The sequence below is a fragment of the Ranitomeya imitator genome, chromosome 5 (assembly GCF_032444005.1).
Source record: "Ranitomeya imitator isolate aRanImi1 chromosome 5, aRanImi1.pri, whole genome shotgun sequence".
Classification (NCBI taxonomy): domain Eukaryota; kingdom Metazoa; phylum Chordata; class Amphibia; order Anura; family Dendrobatidae; genus Ranitomeya; species Ranitomeya imitator.
This window is the reverse complement of record NC_091286.1, coordinates 43,307,071-43,328,016: the sequence shown is the minus strand read 5'-3', so window position 1 is coordinate 43,328,016 and position 20,946 is coordinate 43,307,071. Positions and strand designations below refer to the sequence as shown.

At 46.0% G+C, this 20,946-nt stretch overlaps 1 protein-coding gene across 1 annotated transcript in view; it reads left to right on the top strand.

Annotated features, from left to right (window-relative positions):
- Window positions 1–20,946, top strand: part of LRPPRC (leucine rich pentatricopeptide repeat containing) — a 179,083-nt gene that overhangs the window by 96,363 nt on the left and 61,774 nt on the right. Inside the window, exons 23-24 of the mRNA XM_069768609.1 lie at window positions 8,371–8,578; window positions 18,329–18,453. Of these exons, the coding sequence (XP_069624710.1) occupies window positions 8,371–8,578; window positions 18,329–18,453 (333 nt within the window). The remainder of the gene's footprint in view (window positions 1–8,370; window positions 8,579–18,328; window positions 18,454–20,946) is intronic.

The following is a 20,946-nucleotide window of genomic DNA, read 5'->3' as shown; positions in this document are numbered from 1 at the left end:
AGGCGGAACGAGTCCGTGATCCTGGTCGCACCCGATTGGCCACGCCGTGCGTGGTTCACAGAGTTGGTACTCCTCGTCGCCGACATACGCTGGAGGCTGTCGGATCTGCCAGATCTGCTCTCACAGGGCCCGATTTACCCATAGAACTCGGGGGCCCTGTGTTTAACGGCGTGGCCGTTGAAGCCTGGGTCTTGACCCAGGCTGGGTTTTCGCAACAGGTTATTTCTAGTGATGAGCGAGTATACTCATTGCTCTGGTTTTCCCGAGCATGCTCGGGTGGTCCCCGAGTATTTGACTGCTCGGAGATTGTTTTCATCCCCTCAGCTGAATGATTTACGGCTACTAGCCATCTTGAACACGTGGGAATTCCCTAGCAACCAGGCAACCCCCACATGTACTCAGCCTGGCTACTAGCTGTAAATCATTCAGCTGAGGTGATGAAAACTAAATCTCCGAACACTAACAAATACTTGAAGACCACCCAAGCGTGCTTGGGAAAACCCGAGCAACGAGTATATGGAGCGCCCCCAGACACAGGGCCACGAGTTCTCGGTACCGGGCCTCTCTGGTTCGGTTCTGAGGATTTCACGGTGGCTAGACCCGGTCCGCGACCCTGCTAAGGGGCGTCCAATAAAGGTGGTACAATCTGTCAGGGATTCGTGACGCCACCTGTGGTGTTCAGTCAGGGTGACCGACGCTGCGGTGGGGTCCGCTGGGGTGATGGAATGGCAGCTGAATGGTATACCTTCCCACAGGTGAAGTATGTCCCCAGGGCTTCCCAGTAAGGTAGATGGTGATGGTGTGAGGTGCAGTCAATAACGAGGACACAAGGTTGCAGTCTCTTTACCTCTTTACTGAAGATTTCAGGATCCGCAATCCAGAGCACGCTTAACAGGGCTATCTGAGACCGGCTGGTCCGATGGGCACTTCCAGAATTCCCTTTGCAGGTGGAAATCGTTGCCTACCAATAGCGCCTGTGTGTTGTAGTGCTACCCTGCTGAGCATTCGGGATAGTCCTCACAACTTCTGTTCTCGTTCGTTCTTTCTAATGTGTTCCAGATGTTTCTAGTTCAACGTCCCCCAGGTATGTTATGGCTAGGACGCACCCGTATGACTGGAAGGCCTGGAGGTCTTCCGGGACCCTAGAGACGCCCCTCTCCCACTGTTGCCCCCTATGTCTTCGTAGGTGTTTAGGTGAGACAGCCAACCTATAATTAACTGTCCTGCGGAGTTTGAAGTAAGGCATAGTCAGTTACTCCCTCGGTGTTCCGGCTACGCGCCTCAGTAGGATGTTGCCTCAGTCTCACGGCACGACTCCTACTGGCTCTCCTTTGTGCTTGATCTCTATTCTCACTGTCTCACAATATCCTTCGCTTCGTGTCTTTCTTAGGATACCGCCGCGGGGTGTGCAGGCGCGGTTCCGTAACATTCTATTCTGGTCGCTAGGTGCCTGCCAGGTTCCCACGCTTGACAGGGACCCCCCTTTGTCTTCTCCCTGCAACACCCCCTGCCACGGGATGTTGCCTGAATCCAACCCAGTCAGCTTCTGACCAACTTTCTATCCAACCCCTGGTTTTACCAGTGTGTGGAGTGGCCCAATAAATAAAGCCTTTTGCTCCCCCTAGTGGCCGGAGTGTGAAGTGTAATGTGTGCTGGTGATACCTGGTCAGTAGAATTCCTTCAGTGCCATCAGACGTACCATCACTCCCCTTAGTGGCAGAGTGTCATACTGCAACGACCAGATCTCTGGGGCGCTGCATATACTCGCTCATCACTAGTCATTTCTATTATGGCTGGTGCCCGTATGCCCACATTGGTCCGTATCTATCACTGTACTTGGAAGACATTTTTTGCTTGGCACAAGGATTGCAGTTTTTCCCCTCTTCTCAGTTCCCACCATTTTTGGGTTCCTACCATTTTTGGGTTCCTACCAGTCGGTCTGGACTCCGGCCTGGCACTCTGCTCTCTCAAGGGCCAAATCTCCGCTCTATCGGTCTTATTTCAGAGACTCCTCACATCAAAGCTTCAGGGTAAGTCCTTTTTTCAATGGGTGTCACACGTCGCTCCTCCCTATCGCATGCCTTTAGAGCCTTGGGACCTCAACTTGGTGCTAAGTGCCCTTCAGAGTCCTCCCTTTGAACCGCTTCAGGACATTTCGTTGGTTTTCTGTCCTGGAAGGTTGCCTTCCTTGTGGCGATCACATTGATCAGAAGAGTTTTGGAATTATCCACCTTATCCTGCCGGGCGCCTTTCCTTAATTTCTATCAGGACAAGGTTGTCCTCATGCCGTAGTCGTCCTTTTTGCCAAAGGTCGTTTTGTCCTTTCATCTTAACGAGGACATTGTTCTTCCTTCCTTTTGTCCGGCTACTATTCACAGGGTTGAAAGAGCTCTCCACAAACTGGACCTGGTCAGAGCTCTGCGAAGGTACATCTCAAGGACGGCATCCTTCAGAAGAACAGTTGCTCTGCTCTTTCTCCCGGAAAGTCACAGAAAGTGTCTTGCTGCTTCTAAGGCCGCGATAGCCAGGTGGATTCGTTCCACCATCCAGGAGTCATATCGAGTCAGAAGTCAGCCCGTATCAATGGGGATCAGAGCACACTCTACTCGAGCGGTGAGGGCTTCTTGGGCAATTCGGCATCAGGCGACGGTGGAGCAGGTCTGTAAAGCTGCAACTTGGTCCAGTTTACATACCTTCGCAAAGCACTATAATATTCACTCTCAGGCTTCAGCGGATGCGAGCCTGGGCAGAAGAATTCTGCAGGCAGCGGTGGCGCAAATTTAGGCAGTTGTTGCATGAAGCCCAATACTTTGTTGTTTTCCCACCCAGGGACTGCTTTGGGACGTCCCAAGGTCTGTGTCCCCCAATGAGGCGAAGGAGAAACGGATTTTTGTGTACTCACCGTAAAATCCTTTTCTCCGAGCCACAAGGATTTTACGGTCAGTACACAAAAAAATCCCTGTTTTTTCAGAAATCTCATACTCTGTTTAGGAACTTTTTTTTGTAAATCTGCAGCATGTTTAGTGTTATAGAAAGCAATGAGAAAAACGCTGCAAAAAAAAAAAAGCAACACATATTGTCAGCTTTTTTGCATCTTTTTTAGTGAATAAAACAAACTTTATTAAGCTTACAGTAGACAAAGCACACTTCATCCACACTCATGATACGGTGCAAATAAAGAGTTGAAAACAGGAGTTTTGAACACCGCGGTTTTCCTGTGGAGAGCAGATTTTGGCTGCAGGAGAGAAAAAAAAACAAAACACCCTGATGTGAACATAGTTTAGAGAACAAAAGGATCAAAAGACCCAAATTGAATAGACTAGAGGTTTATATCCCCTCACACTGTCTGTTGGGGAAGAGCTGAATTGGTGGGAGGTAGGTGTTCCCATACTTAATAGACTGGACTCGAACCCATCAATAATTTATTTGTTTTTTTCGTTTTCAAGCTCTTAGCTGCGCAACAGCAAGGTGCAGAAATGTTTCTGATGGCGCAACAAGTTGACGTGGACCTATCGCCACATGCCCCTGTTAGTTAAACTTCTTGCATTTACCAGAAAATAACAATTTTGGCACTTTTCTTAGAACAGTTGTACGGTTCCTCTTATTCCTGCTAGAGATATATGAAAACTGGGTAATAACATTCTCTTTAGTAGAGGGGTGTCTCTCTGCACAGGCTGACACTGGCAGCACCGATTGGACAATTTAACAGTAACATAGTAACATAGTAACATAGTTAGTAAGGCCGAAAAAAGACATTTGTCCATCCAGTTCAGCCTATATTCCATCATAATAAATACCCAGATCTACGTCCTTCTACAGAACCTAATAATTGTATGATACAATATTGTTCTGCTCCAGGAAGACATCCAGGCCTCTCTTGAACCCCTCGACTGAGTTCGCCATCACCACCTCCTCAGGCAAGCAATTCCAGATTCTCACTGCCCTAACAGTAAAGAATCCTCTTCTATGTTGGTGGAAAAACCTTCTCTCCTCCAGACGCAAAGAATGCCCCCTTGTGCCCGTCACCTTCCTTGGTATAAACAGATCCTCAGCGAGATATTTGTATTGTCCCCTTATATACTTATACATGGTTATTAGATCGCCCCTCAGTCGTCTTTTTTCTAGACTAAATAATCCTAATTTCGCTAATCTATCTGGGTATTGTAGTTCTCCCATCCCCTTTATTAATTTTGTTGCCCTCCTTTGTACTCTCTCTAGTTCCATTATATCCTTCCTGAGCACCGGTGCCCAAAACTGGACACAGTACTCCATGTGCGGTCTAACTAGGGATTTGTACAGAGGCAGTATAATGCTCTCATCATGTGTATCCAGACCTCTTTTAATGCACCCCATGATCCTGTTTGCCTTGGCAGCTGCTGCCTGGCACTGGCTGCTCCAGGTAAGTTTATCATTAACTAGGATCCCCAAGTCCTTCTCCCTGTCAGATTTACCCAGTGGTTTCCCGTTCAGTGTGTAATGGTGATATTGATTCCCTCTTCCCATGTGTATAACCTTACATTTATCATTGTTAAACCTCATCTGCCACCTTTCAGCCCAAGTTTCCAACTTATCCAGATCCATCTGTAGCAGAATACTATCTTCTCTTGTATTAACTGCTTTACATAGTTTTGTATCATCTGCAAATATCGATATTTTACTGTGTAAACCTTCTACCAGATCATTAATGAATATGTTGAAGAGAACAGGTCCCAATACTGACCCCTGCGGTACCCCACTGGTCACAGCGACCCAGTTAGAGACTATACCATTTATAACCACCCTCTGCTTTCTATCACTAAGCCAGTTACTAACCCATTTACACACATTTTCCCCCAGACCAAGCATTCTCATTTTGTGTACCAACCTCTTGTGCGGCACGGTATCAAACGCTTTGGAAAAATCGAGATATACCACGTCCAATGACTCACCGTGGTCCAGCCTATAGCTTACCTCTTCATAAAAACTGATTAGATTGGTTTGACAGGAGCGATTTCTCATAAACCCATGCTGATATGGAGTTAAACAGTTATTCTCATTGAGATAATCCAGAATAACATCCCTCAGAAACCCTTCAAATATTTTACCAACAATAGAGGTTAGACTTACTGGCCTATAATTTCCAGGTTCACTTTTAGAGCCCTTTTTGAATATTGGCACCACATTTGCTATGCGCCAGTCCTGCGGAACAGACCCTGTCGCTATAGAGTCCCTAAAAATAAGAAATAATGGTTTATCTATTACATTACTTAGTTCTCTTAGTACTCGTGGGTGTATGCCATCCGGACCCGGAGATTTATCTATTTTAATCTTATTTAGCCGGTTTTGCACCTCTTCTTGGGTTAGATTGGTGACCCTTAATATAGGGTTTTCATTGTTTCTTGGGATTTCACCTAGCATTTCATTTTCCACCGTGAATACCGTGGAGAAGAAGGTGTTTAATATGTTAGCTTTTTCCTCGTCATCTACAACCATTCTTTCCTCACTATTTTTTAAGGGGCCTACATTTTCAGTTTTTATTCTTTTACTATTGATATAGTTGAAGAACAGTTTGGGATTAGTTTTACTCTCCTTAGCAATGTGCTTCTCTGTTTCCTTTTTGGCAGCTTTAATTAGTTTTTTAGATAAAGTATTTTTCTCCCTATAGTTTTTTAGAGCTTCAATGGTGCCATCCTGCTTTAGTAGTGCAAATGCTTTCTTTTTACTGTTAATTGCCTGTCTTACTTCTTTGTTTAGCCACATTGGGTTTTTCCTATTTCTAGTCCTTTTATTCCCACAAGGTATAAACCGCTTACACTGCCTATTTAGGATGTTCTTAAACATTTCCCATTTATTATCTGTATTCTTATTTCTGAGGATATTGTCCCAGTCTACCAGATTAAGGGCATCTCTAAGCTGGTCAAACTTTGCCTTCCTAAAGTTCAATGTTTTTGTGACTCCCTGACAAGTCCCCCTAGTGAAAGACAGGTGAAACTGCACAATATTGTGGTCGCTATTTCCTAAATGCCCGACCACCTGCAGATTTGTTATTCTGTCAGGTCTATTAGATAGTATTAGGTCTAAAAGTGCTGCTCCTCTGGTTGGATTCTGCACCAATTGTGAAAGATAATTTTTCTTGGTTATTAGCAGAAACCTGTTGCCTTTATGGGTTTCACAGGTTTCTGTTTCCCAGTTAATATCCGGGTAGTTAAAGTAAGGAGGGCCACGCCCCAAATTAGTAACGCCCAAGAGGAACTGCACTGTGCAGAGTTGTAAGAAAAGATGATCCAGAATGGTAACCTTCAGAAGATTTTTTTTTTGTTTGTTTTTTTTGCCATATCGATTACAGTAAAAGAGGTTCTTCTCCATGGAAAACTAAGGGCTAAACATAGTGTAAAGAAGCTACAGTTATTTCGGCAGATTCCGATTATCTCCCGACACTGTTTTCAATTGGGAGAGTGGAGAAAGCCGCTGCCAAACACCTCTGGCGGCTGCTTATTATCTCCCAGAAAACAATAAGGATCGGGGCGTTGACATCCTTCTCTCTGTTGACATCATCTGTATGGGGAGAACCTGGAGTCCCCCATCAGATGTTCTGAGGAAATGTGTATTAGGTATTACTACTTTCATCGAAAATACAGTTGTGTGAACTAGCCCTCAAAGTCCTGTCGGTGAAAAAAGAAACATAAACCACACTCAGCGATTTTTTTTTTTTTTTTTTTTATTTTTTTTTTAATATATTATCCCACCCAAATCCCCCCACAAACCATATCGGTGTGTGAAAAAAAAAAAATGGCAGCAAGCACTAATTTCTTTCGTTAATTGGATGAGACTCGTCCATTCAAGTCTGAGTGCATATATCAATAAAAAATAAAAAAAATCACTTTATAAAGGTTTTTATATATTTATTATATATATTGTGCATTGCAAATTTGATATTTAGAACGAGTTTATTATAGAAAAAGCAATGTGTTGACTTATTTTTGTGGTAAAGCTCTGCGCTGGAATTTTATATTTCATCTTTCAAACTAAAATTGATTATTCCAGGTTTTTTTTTTTTTTTTTTATATTGTAATATTACAGGGGTAAAGGAATTGTGTTCCGTCGCTGTATGTTTTGACATCCATTGTGCTGGCTATGAATATGCATCTGAGTAATAATATATGTATTAGTTACTTAGATTTGGTTTTATATATGAAATACGTTACTAATGTGGCGAATGGGAAACGCTCGCATTGATGAGGGCGAGAGGAACCCCCCAGCTGTCAAATTCTGATCGTTGTCAGGAGGGATAACAGAGGAACATCACAATACTAAAAAATAATTTAAAAAAAACCCAAAAAAACGGAATTTCAGATTCTCTCGCTTAACCACTTCCTTGCTGGGTGTTGCAATGATTAAAGGGATGATGGTTAGTGATGAGCGAAAGTGCTTATATAAGCACGAGTATCTTCGGCGTGCTCGAATACTATGTTCAAGTCCCCTCTCCTGCATGTGTTGCGGCTGTCAAACAGCCAGGGGACATGCAGGAGCGGGGGACTCGAACATATTATTCGAGCATGCAGAAGACGCTCAGTTAGGACCCGAACATGCTCAGATAACACCTTATCCCATGCGATGGGGATATGCTGATAACCTTTGTGATTTTGTGAGTGCTTTCACGCCAATGACTGTGGTGAAGTGGGCAAAAAAAAGAAAAAGAACCAAAAGGGGAAGAAATGTGCCTGTTTTGGCTCCATAGCCCCCTCCTCTCCTGCATTTCGAATGTAAATTGGTCAAAACATTTTGCTTGTGCGATAATTAAGAAACAACGCAATGTAAATCCCCTTTACTTATCCCACACACCAAAATGTTTATTTGTGCCTTCCTAATGAGGCTTAATGAGCCTAATGTTTTAACATGCAGTCTGTTGGAAAGCTTTCATTGGCTCTGCTTGTCTAATTAGTATCGACACAGCAAACAGACCCTATCGGTATCAGGCCATTAGTCTGGCTGTATATACACTGTAAATACATCTTTATTATCTGGCCTCCTGACAAGCCATCTGCTGAAGAAACAATGCCGCGATTTAGCAGATGTTGGCATTGAGCGATAAAAGCATCCATTTAGTAAGATCGCGCCGCCATAGGGCAGACAGTACAGGGTTACACGGTGAAAGTGGGCACACGGCTCCTATCTGTAATTTGTAGTCACAGTTGCAGGGAAATGATAAAACCGTGCTATTGTGGATTTATAATTGTAGTCTCGTTTAGAAAATGCAAGTAGTAATTAACTTGAAATCGGCATTATACACCAGAATTTACATTCCTGCTGGGTTGGAAATGCTGTTTTAATAACAGTTTGTTTTCGCTCCATGAAATTACCTAAGGGTCCTTTTGTGCTGCTCTATTGTAGACGCGATTAACATACTGAAGGAGATGCAAGAGAAAGATGTCCCCATGAACGAGGCCGCCACCGATCTCTTCTTCCACATCCTCAACAACATGGCCTTGAAAGGGGACGCCCAGGCCCTGAACCTCGTCCACGAGTACGGCGTGATGTTGGGACTCCTCAATCCCAACAGCAGGATGTGCGCCCCATTGGTGATGGTACACTTGAAAAAGTAAGTAGTGGTCCTTCAAGGTGGTCTTCTCGATCAAAGATGGTGACATTTCTGCTTAGAATCATCTGATTGAAGGGACTTTTACGATGAATACGTTGACCGATTTTTAACTGTTGTAAAAAATATTCACTTAGGCATAATATTGCGGGAATGTCCCATGCTTTGTATTAATCTTTCTCAGCAATTGTGCTTTCTGTAAATGATTCTTTAATCACCATGAAATAGAAATTGTCACCTATCAGCCATACCATTAAAGGGGTGGTCTCGGCATAAAATATGATCTGTTGGATTGGGGGCTTGGATATCTTCACTGATTAGCTGTGGCCATATGTAATAATTGAACGAAGCTGAATAGTGTAGCTTAAATTAATATCTAGTAGCCACTGCTGGGTGCTGCAGATCACAGGTGGCAAAGTCATCAGGTGTGATCAATAGCAGTCATAAGTCACTGCAGACTGCAACAGACTGTTGTCACTAAATATGTTGTACAAGTCAATACATATTGCCAGGCTAGCAATGGTCATTTCAGAGTAGCTGTCATCAACACGGATCAACAAGTTTCTGTAAATTCCTCATCCAGTGGTCATTTCACCACATTCTCGAGAATGAGCTGAATGGATGAGCGGATGGAGAGCGAGAGGGACGGACGTTGGAGAGTGGGAGGGACGGACGTAGATGGAGAGGGATGGACAGACGGACATAGATGGAGAGGGACGGAGGGGCGGACGTAGATGGAGAGGGACGGACGTTGATGGAGAGGGACGGAGGGGCGGACGTAGATGGAGAGGGGCGGACGTACGTAGATGGAGAGGGGCGGACGTACGTAGATGGAGAGGGGCGGACGTACGTAGATGGAGAGGGGCGGACGTACGTAGATGGAGAGGAGCGGACGTACGTAGATGGAGAGGGGCGGACGTACGTAGATGGAGAGGGGCGGACGTACGTAGATGGAGAGGGGCGGACGTACGTAGATGGAGAGGGGCGGACGTACGTAGATGGAGAGGGGCGGACGTACGTAGATGGAGAGGGGCGGACGTACGTAGATGGAGAGGGGCGGACGTACGTAGATGGAGAGGGGCGGACGTACGTAGATGGAGAGGGGCGGACGTACGTAGATGGAGAGGGGCGGACGTACGTAGATGGAGAGGGGCGGACGTACGTAGATGGAGAGGGGCGGACGTACGTAGATGGAGAGGGGCGGACGTACGTAGATGGAGAGGGGCGGACGTACGTAGATGGAGAGGGGCGGACGTACGTAGATGGAGAGGGGCGGACGTACGTAGATGGAGAGGGGCGGACGTACGTAGATGGAGAGGGGCGGACGTACGTAGATGGAGAGGGGCGGACGTACGTAGATGGAGAGGGGCGGACGTACGTAGATGGAGAGGGGCGGACGTACGTAGATGGAGAGGGACGGGCGGCCGTAAGGACGGAGAGGGACGGGCGGCCGTAAGGACGGAGAGGGCCGGCCGGCCGTAAGTACGGAGAGGGACGGACGGCCGTAAGGACTGAGAGGGACGGACGGCCGTAAGGACTGAGAGGGACGGACGGCCGTAAGGACTGAGAGGGACGGACGGCCGTAAGGACTGAGAGGGACGGACGGCCGTAAGGACTGAGAGGGACGGACGGCCGTAAGGACTGAGAGGGACGGACGGCCGTAAGGACTGAGAGGGACGGACGGCCGTAAGGACTGAGAGGGACGGACGGCCGTAAGGACTGAGAGGGACGGACGGCCGTAAGGACTGAGAGGGACGGACGGCCGTAAGGACTGAGAGGGACGGACGGCCGTAAGGACTGAGAGGGACGGACGGCCGTAAGGACTGAGAGGGACGGACGGCCGTAAGGACTGAGAGGGACGGACGGCCGTAAGGACTGAGAGGGACGGACGGCCGTAAGGACTGAGAGGGACGGACGGCCGTAAGGACTGAGAGGGACGGACGGCCGTAAGGACTGAGAGGGACGGACGGCCGTAAGGACTGAGAGGGACGGACGGCCGTAAGGACTGAGAGGGACGGACGGCCGTAAGGACTGAGAGGGACGGACGGCCGTAAGGACTGAGAGGGACGGACGGCCGTAAGGACTGAGAGGGACGGACGGCCGTAAGGACTGAGAGGGACGGACGGCCGTAAGGACTGAGAGGGACGGACGGCCGTAAGGACTGAGAGGGACGGACGGCCGTAAGGACTGAGAGGGACGGACGGCCGTAAGGACTGAGAGGGACGGACGGCCGTAAGGACTGAGAGGGACGGACGGCCGTAAGGACTGAGAGGGACGGACGGCCGTAAGGACTGAGAGGGACGGACGGCCGTAAGGACTGAGAGGGACGGACGGCCGTAAGGACTGAGAGGGACGGACGGCCGTAAGGACTGAGAGGGACGGACGGCCGTAAGGACTGAGAGGGACGGACGGCCGTAAGGACTGAGAGGGACGGACGGCCGTAAGGACTGAGAGGGACGGACGGCCGTAAGGACTGAGAGGGACGGACGGCCGTAAGGACTGAGAGGGACGGACGGCCGTAAGGACTGAGAGGGACGGACGGCCGTAAGGACTGAGAGGGACGGACGGCCGTAAGGACTGAGAGGGACGGACGGCCGTAAGGACTGAGAGGGACGGACGGCCGTAAGGACTGAGAGGGACGGACGGCCGTAAGGACTGAGAGGGACGGACGGCCGTAAGGACTGAGAGGGACGGACGGCCGTAAGGACTGAGAGGGACGGACGGCCGTAAGGACTGAGAGGGACGGACGGCCGTAAGGACTGAGAGGGACGGACGGCCGTAAGGACTGAGAGGGACGGACGGCCGTAAGGACTGAGAGGGACGGACGGCCGTAAGGACTGAGAGGGACGGACGGCCGTAAGGACTGAGAGGGACGGACGGCCGTAAGGACTGAGAGGGACGGACGGCCGTAAGGACTGAGAGGGACGGACGGCCGTAAGGACTGAGAGGGACGGACGGCCGTAAGGACTGAGAGGGACGGACGGCCGTAAGGACTGAGAGGGACGGACGGCCGTAAGGACTGAGAGGGACGGACGGCCGTAAGGACGGAGAGGGCCGGCCGTAAGGATGGAGAGGGAGGGCCGGCCGGCCGTAAGGACGGAGAGCGAGAGGGAATGGACGTGGAGCGGGGGAGACGGGGTCGAGCAGGGAGAGCGAGGGAGAGGGGATGTACGTGGAGCGGGGGGAGATGGAAGGAGTTGAGTGGGACGGACTGACGTGGAGCGGGGGGAGATGGGGGGGGGGGGGGGGGGGGAGTTGAGTGGGACGGACTGACGTGGAGCGGGGGGAGAGTTGAGTGGGACGGACTGACGTGGAGCGGGGGGAGATGGGGGGGGGGGGGAGTTGAGTGGGATGGACTGACGTGGAGCGGGGGGAGATGGGGGGGGGGGAGTTGAGTGGGACGGACTGACGTGGAGCGGGGGGAGATAGGGGGATGTGGAGCTGGACGTTGGGGAGAGACATATTTTGTGTGTATTTTTATTATTATTACGATGAGACCCATTACCCATCATACAGTAATTTTCCCTTCTCCTGCTGCATCACCTTCTTCGTCATCTTGCGTAGTAAGTAAAGGAAGCCTCATCCTGCCACAATACTGAAGGCAAACCCTACTGTTACAATGAAGAACTCCAGCAGGACAAAGGCATACGTAGCGGCTGGATAAGACAGCGATAAGATGGCTCCTCGTCAGGGATCGCTGAGTCGTAATTAAGTTACATTTCTGGCTATTGGTTTTTGAAGGATGATTGGTAAATGACTGGCTTGATGTGCTCTGTACGCATAGTGTTCGATACTGTGGATTTTTTTTTTTTTGTATGTAATTCTTTTTTTTTCCCCCCCTCTGTCAGAAAATCCTGTTGAGTCTGATAATGTAAATGTGGCATTTTTTTTTTTTTTTTTATGCTGAACAAAAGAGCAAGGAAATGAGCTATCTTGTCTAATCATTCAGTTGTTTAACACAGACTTCCAGTGTAGACTTAATTGGCTGGAAAGCACTTGACATGTGAAGTTAGAGCTGCTCGAAATGCGTGTTTGAGTAAATTTTAAAATAAGTGACAGCTAAATTGTACCTAGGGAAATTACAAAGCCTTCAACACAGTTAATTTTTTTTTTTTTTTTTTTTTGGAGGGGAGGATTAGTTGTGGTGAGGATTTCATCACTCGTCTCCTTGAAGATTCCTTATTGTAGCAGGATGAAACAGTGGCCAATTTGTTTTAACCCTCCCCTGCCTGGAGGCCTTTACCTGTTACCTTTCGTTTCCGTCTTGTTTTCACGACGTGCCGACATCTGCTGCAGATTAAAGCTGGAAGGATTTGGGTTCCCTTTTTTTTTTTTTTTTTAAGATTTTTTTTAATTATTTTAATTCTCACTTGTTATTCCTCTTTCTCTCCTCCTGTAGTGATTTTTTTTTTTCAGGTTTGAGAGCTTTTCAATCAGCAAAGCCCTTAGGTAAATTGCCACTTAGCTTAAGCTTTGCGCGTAATACCGCAGCACTCCTCCGTAATATCAATCAATATTATGCATTTACACTCCCTCCCCCAAACAACCCCCTACCCTTCTATTAAAGTTATAGACTTCATGTTTATGGAATGATTAGAAAATGGAGCGTGTATGTATTTTAAGACCTCGACGCAAACATGTCATTGTATGTCATGGGACACATATACAGAAGTCTTAGGTCATAACAACCCGTGTATCTTTCTTCTTGGGTTGATGTCTTGTGTATGACCACCTTGATCAAAGTCGGCCATGCTTCTGGTCTTGGAAGGATCTGATGGTGATCGCAATGACATTGATGGCCCATGGCCAACAGATTATATAGGGTGAATACAGCTATAGATGAATGGATGAGTCCATTGATAGCCTACGTCATAAATGTACAGTTTGCTATCGACCCAACAGCTAGTCTTCCCAATCCTTCATATACATGCAGAAAGCGGGGGCTAAGCCTTTGATAGAAGCTTTCCATCATTTAGATCATAGATGGTAGTCGCTTGCTTAACATGGCCGATTCTTCCATCAGACGAAAGTCAGGGCACCAAAATCAATAGTTTTGGCCAACTTTTACTAAGTTGTCACTAATGGTGAAAAACGATGAAAAAATGGTGCAAATTTTTATAAAAGCAACGTTTGGATATGTTTGCAATCCTAATTTTAGACCTTATTTTTTTGTGAACGTCATGGATTATAATCTGTTGTACACTTATTTGGTGTTTGTTTAAAGGTATCCCATCCATTCGGACTGATCTACCAATCCTTGTAGACTCGAAAACCAAGATTGTTTTATGACTGGATGTATTAGGAAAATAGGCCAACAAGTGCCTCCCAGATCTGCGTTCACACTTCATTTTTTGATTTCTATAGAGGGGTGCTTTTTTTTTTTTCGTAGTAAAAGGTACATTTATAAGTGCTTGTGCAGGCAACCTATTTTTTCGGTCTGTGTCAGATTCGACAAAACATTGGATCGCACTCAGACCAATGTTGTTCATGTTTGATTTTTTTTTTTTTTTTTTTTCTGCGGACCAAGTCTTCGAAAAAATCACCATTTGTATCCAATATTTGGCTCACACTCTGCTATGAAAACCAATGAGTCTGTGGGGAAAAAAAATCCCAGCACACGCGGATGACATTTGAGTGCATTCTAATTTTCACAGACAGACAGAATGGAGAAAATCGATTCTCGCTCCGTTCTCCATATTTGGTGGCACAATTTTCACACACTGCCAGAATGTTCTCGCTCTGCTCTCGCTATTTGGTGGCACAATTTTCAGACTGCCAGAATGGAGAAAATCTGTTCTCGCTCTATTTTCTCTCTCTGTTCTCGCTCTGTTCTCGCTCTGTTCTCGCTCTGTTCTCGCTCTGTTCTCGCTCTGCTCTCGCTCTGCTCTCGCTCTGCTCTCGCTATTTGGTGGCACAATTTTCAGACTGCCAGAATGGAGAAAATCTGTTCTCGCTCTGTTCTCGCTCTGTTCTCGCTCTGTTCTCGCTCTGTTCTCGCTCTGTTCTCGCTCTGTTCTCGCTCTGTTCTCGCTCTGTTCTCGCTCTGTTCTCGCTCTGTTCTCGCTCTGTTCTCGCTCTGTTCTCGCTCTGCTCTCGCTCTGTTCTCGCTCTGTTCTCGCTCTGTTCTCGCTCTGCTCTCGCTATTTGGTGGCACAATTTTCACAGACTGCCAGAATGGAGAAAATCTGTTCTCGCTCTGTTCTCGCTCTGTTCTCGCTCTGTTCTCGCTCTGTTCTCGCTCTGTTCTCGCTCTGTTCTCGCTCTGCTCTCGCTCTGCTCTCGCTCTGCTCTCGCTCTGCGGTGGCACAATTTTCACAGACTGCCAGAATGGAGAAAATCTGTTCTCGCTCTGTTCTCGCTCTGTTCTCGCTCTGTTCTCGCTCTGTTCTCGCTCTGTTCTCGCTCTGTTCTCGCTCTGTTCTCGCTCTGTTCTCGCTCTGCTCTCGCTCTGCTCTCGCTCTGCTCTCGCTATTTGGTGGCACAATTTTCAGACTGCCAGAATGGAGAAAATCTGTTCTCGCTCTGTTCTCGCTCTGTTCTCGCTCTGCTCTCGCTCTGTTCTCGCTCTGTTCTCGCTCTGCTCTCGCTCTGCTCTCGCTATTTGGTGGCACAATTTTCAGACTGCCAGAATGGAGAAAATCTGTTCTCGCTCTGCTGTCGCTCTGTTCTCGCTCTGTTCTCGCTCTGTTCTCGCTCTGTTCTCGCTCTGTTCTCGCTCTGTTCTCGCTCTGTTCTCGCTCTGCTCTCGCTCTGCTCTCGCTATTTGGTGGCACAATTTTCAGACTGCCAGAATGGAGAAAATCTGTTCTCGCTCTGTTCTCGCTCGTGTGACCCTAGCGTTAGAGTGCTACTTATTCACTTCTGTGATCACCTGAAAAAAAAAATTCAGGATCTCTATGGATCCTTTTCTTTAGCAAGATGGTTAAAAGGAATCTACATTTGTGCGCCTGGATAGGTCTTGTTTTAATGGTAAATTTGCCTACAACCAAAAATAAATAAAAATCTGTTCACTTTCTACAAATTGTGTTGTAAACCGAAAAAACTACTCTGCAACATATGCCCATGAAATGGTAATTTCCCAGTTTTTTTTTTTTCCTCTTTAATTGCTCGGTTGTATATTTCTCACTTATCTGGTTTCATTTGTAAGAATTATTCTGGACTACAATAAAAAATGTAAAATGTCTCCTGCTCGAGCTTTGGAACCTGTTATTTTTTTTTTTATTATTATTACTTCTAAGAGCTTTTTTTTTCCCCTCCTCATTTTCCCCAGTGTCTTTCTTTTAATTTTCTTTCCATCACTGTTATATACGCGGAGAATATCTTTTCACATCGTGCATTCTGAGACTGAAGTCAATTAGCTTGTCCATTTGACTGGCACCATAATCGTTCATTAATTAATCGTTTCGACCTAAAACAGTTCTATTCATGCTGTGGGAATTGGGTAGAGTCAGTACTTTACAATAGGATAATTGTTTTGCCATCATTTTGAAAAGCTGAATTTTCTCGCTGAATGAAATGGCAATCACAGACTGCCTCTCTCCGTATTTATAGATCTATCTCTCTCGCCCTCCGCGCTGTCGATCATACATCTCGGTAGACAGTCCCTCTCGCCATTGTTTCAAAGTTTGTTATTTTTTTTTTGGGGGGGGGGCAGGTACAATAGTCGGTGCTTAAATAAAAAAAACCAAAAAAAAACAAAAACCACAAAATAAAAAAAAAAAAAGATAGCCAAATCTGACTACGCAAAATTACTCGGAGCTCTAATTCTCTAATCATCTGGTTTCATGTCACCTTCTGCAATGTTTCCACGAGTGTGACATGACCATAATCCAAAGCAATAACTTCAAAGTGCTCCTATCTGTGTCGCAGCGTCACTTTAAAGCTTCAAAATTAACCGGTCATTTAGTTTTCACCGCAAATGATAAAAAAAAAGCAGTAAACCTCTCCGCGGGACGCTGGGAGGTGCACTCGGAAGGCGGTATCGCTAAAAAGGGAATGGCATGGGAGCCCTAGTCATTTTTATTCTCTTTTCCGTAAGGTGTTATCTGAGCATGCTCAGGTGCTAAGCGAGTGATTTCGGCGCGCTCGAATAATGTGTTCTAATCCTCAAGGCTATTTGACAGCCACAACACATGCAGGGATTGCCAAACAGAGACAATCCCTAGATGTGTTGAGGCTGTCAATCAGCAGCCACGGGACTTGAACATATTTTTAGAGGACACTGTTAGCACCCGAGCATACTCGGATAACACCTTATCCGAGAACGTTTGCTCATCATTCGGTATATATACATATATATATAATGAAATGGTAGTGTCTTGTCGTCGTACTGTGGTAGTGTCTTGTCTGGTGTATATGCAAAGTTTGTGGTCAAATTGAAGTGTTTATTGTTCCAACTTTTTAAAACCAGATTACCACAGATTTTGGCAAAAAATAAAGCCTGTGGATTAGCTTTACGTAATTACAGTAGTCTAATTTTTGTGCAGATCTTCCTGGAAAAGATATCCAAGTGTCTACTTTGGATTGCTGCAGTGGATGCTTCAGCAAATGTTACATTTGCCATAGGCATATCTGTGATATATGAACTTGTCCTGCTGGTGGAGCAACACATGGCGGTACTGCTACTACGTGGAAAAGGAGGCGTACTAAAGATGAATATGAAGATTCTCGCTGCCCTGATCCGGCCTCCAGTTTAGTCTTCCATGGTAGCCGGATCCGTGTAGCCTTCATTTCTTGCACTTACTCTACCCCGAAGCATTGTGATGTGGTTACTGGGCTTCACACGATGTCCTGACACACGTTCCATGGACTAGTAAGAGCAGGATGTACCAAGGATGATGGCCGCAGAAGTGAAGGCTACCTTGGTCTGGCTGCCACACAGATCGGACTTGATTCCAGACCAGGGAACAAAAATGTAATTTTTAAATTTATTTTTTTGCTTGCTCCAACTCTAGGGAAAACCCTATCTGTTTAAAGCTAGGGTCACACGACCGCATGTTCTCCATCCGAGAAAAACGGGTCGATTTATTTTAAATCAGACTCCGATCAGCCTCTAATTCGGTTGGGTCTGTTTTTCTCGGATGTGGAGAATGGAAAAAAAAAATGTCTCCATCTTCTCGATTCTTTCAGTCCCTGAAAATCTGACTGCACTTTGATGTCATCAGAGTGCGGTCTGATATTTTCCATGGACACACAGACTTGGATAGCCAAATGAGATTCGATAATCGTAGGCAAATCGTTCATACTTTCCAATTTATTTTTTTTTTAATCAGACCACTTGGTTTAAGGTATAAAAAAAAAAAAAAACACAAAAAACACATGCATGTCCTCATGGAAGAACCTTGGTCCAAATACGATCCGATATTTTGAGGGATCTCTCTCAAAACCAAAAGTTTAAGACACGAGGGTGTATGCAAAACGTCCCGCTACAATGTAACGTGAGCTGAGCATTGTGTATTAAGGGTGTACTGTCTGATTCCGAGCTGTTATGGGAACACAAAAAGCTGTTTTTTGGGTTTTTTTCAGCAGAAAAAGTGAACTGCTGCAGTTATCTAATAATATCCATGTACGGTACATTAGTGGGATTTATGGATTCCACCATTATTCAGGAGTTACATTTTATTGTAGTTTCCACTTAACCATGACTCTTACATTGATGATCGGCTGTTTTGCCTTACTTCCATGACTAGAGATTTGCTTGTGTCTTTTTTTTTGTTCAATCTCGATTACTTTTTTTCTTCTTTTTTGGTACAGGGCTGATCTGTCCTCCTCGCTGAATGCCATGACGGCGTGCATTGAAAAGTACAAGTGTGCCCCTTTATTGCATGATGTGCTGAGCCTTCTGGTGGAGAAAGGAGAAACAGATTTGCTTAAAGAAGGTGAGTATGAAATCCAAAACTAGAATAGATAGATAGATATAGATATGTATATAGATATATATATATATAGATAGATATTATAATGTATTTTTTATAATTGACTTACCAATTTAGAAATAAGAGCAGTATCTAGTGCCACCTATTGGAGGAAGCTACCAATGTCTGGTCTTTAATAAGCCTATAACTAAGGATATAACAATCGTGTCCTCGCTTACTGGTCCGTTGTACAAGGCAGAGCATGCGTGGTGCAGCACCCGCCCTAGCTGGTAGGCGCCCGCCCTAGCTGGTAGGCGCCCGCCCTAGCTGGTAGGCGCCCGCCCTAGCTGATGGATGCTCACCCATAAAAAAGTAATGGAGCAGCCCTTTAATAATCCACTTTGTCTATGTGGCCTATGTTCTACAATGACAAAATCAATAGACCAGTCAGTTACAACCAACGTGCGCCATTGTTTGCCGCGGGTTGTTGTACTGCATGTTGTCCGGAGCATAAACATAAATTACCATGTTTGCTGTTAAGCTACTTGAGCTCTTTCTCATTTTTTTTCAATAATAATTTGCATGCCTGATATATGGCGTCCCTCCTGAGAAGTGTCTGTATCCCCCTCCTCCTCTTCTCCTACAATATAAGTCGTTATTCCCAGACATTGCCAGGAGCCCGAGTGTAATGTGCATTGTATCGGCTCACAATGCCTTATTCATGCCGTCTCATTGCTGCTTGGACATCTCCAATCTGTGAGCTCTGAATCCATTTTTTATAAAGAAATGTGTATACGAGAAACCTGGGAAAGGGGGGGGGGGGAAAGCTTTTTGTAGCACTTAGTACATTTAGCTAACCTAAGCATTTAATTACAAGCCTTCCCATTGAGCCGCCTTTTTTTTAATCCAACGAGTCCACAGTTAGTCCAGACATTTCAACAAAGCCTAATGAATGACAGGTATTATGTTCACAATATTATCCCGGTGCCCTCCCATGTTTTCATGGATAATGAATTAAAACATCAGCGGCCATACTGTCATTCTTACTCCCGGACCCTTTAGACGAACACTCTCTGCGGCTTTTGTGGATAATAGCCGTACATTTTGTAATTGATCTGTAATTGAGAATCACCTTTTCATTTGGGAACATGTACTGCTGTGGGCACAGCGATTTTCTCATTCCTCCCTATGACTGCATGAATGTATGTGATTAAGGGGGGGGGGAAAAGGTGAGCACTTCACTTTCACCGCTCAGCTTTTTTTTTTTACTAAATCATTCTGAACCTTTTTTTTTTTTTTTTTTTTTTTTGAAAGCTTGAAAGCAAATCCAGCTCTTTGATAAGTCAATTGTACAGCGGCTAGAAAATAACCGCAACTAGGTAGATGTCACTAAAGTTGAAAGCTGAAGTTTTGTGGACAGTACATTATCTCAGGATATGTTGTGGCCGTCATTAAGTTTTTCTCTTTGCTTGTGTAAAGGAAACACAAAAAGCAATCCAATTTTTTCCCTTTTTTAATTTGTGCATTTGTGGGTAGACTGATCATGACAGGAGACCTGTAAGCATGTCGCAGAGGTACTGGAGGCTGCAGGCAGACAGGAGACCGTGGAGGTGGGTGGCAGAGGTACTGGAGGCTGCAGGCAAACAGTAGACCCTGGAGGTGTGTGGCAGAGGTACTGGAGGCTGCAGGCAAACAGGAGACCCTGGAGGTGTGTGGCAGAGGTACTGGAGGCTGCGGGTAGCAGAGGTGCTGGAAGCTGCAGGCAGACAGGTGTCAGAACACTAAAAGTCCTAATACCAAGACACAGTTGTGTGTCTTGGTAGGCTTTATATAGGTCCAGGCAGATGATCACTTGGAAGCACATCAGACCACATGAAAAGCCTGATGTTGAGTGCAACAGAATTCAGCAGACCAGTGTAAAGGAAGCAAAGCCCAGATCCAGGACAGATGCGTAACAGTACCGCAGTAAGCAAGGCTCAAAAAGTCAGAACATGTTTGGAATTTTTTTTTCCAGTACCAATGCAACGCCTTTCGCCTGCATTATTCTGTGATGTAGAATCTTAAACCACATGGTCTGTGTCATGGCCACACTCGCTGTGGAGCCCCACCTCAATATCTTCCCACCATGGACATAGTGGAAGGTTGTGCCACCACTTCCTAATCAATACTAATTCCCTGAATGATGTGACATTCACAAATTTTTCATGCCCCCCACCAATCATGAATGCTGTTGTATAGCCCAGCAATATACTGTTACTTATTTCCAACCCTGAACCTAAATGTAACTGCACTTTTCCCGTGCGTGGTCACCATACTTGGTGCCCTCTTCTCCAAAATAATAACTACAGAGGCGTGGAAAGAGCAATGCGAAGTGTGACCAAGCCCTTCGCTGGACTGATGAGTTGACTGACTGTTGACGGATGAGATGGATAGGCCTGTGCCTGGATCAGTAATGGGTGCAGACCTTCTCTTCGACTCGGTGTCCTAGGCATACGTTATTAGTAGGGTCACAACAGC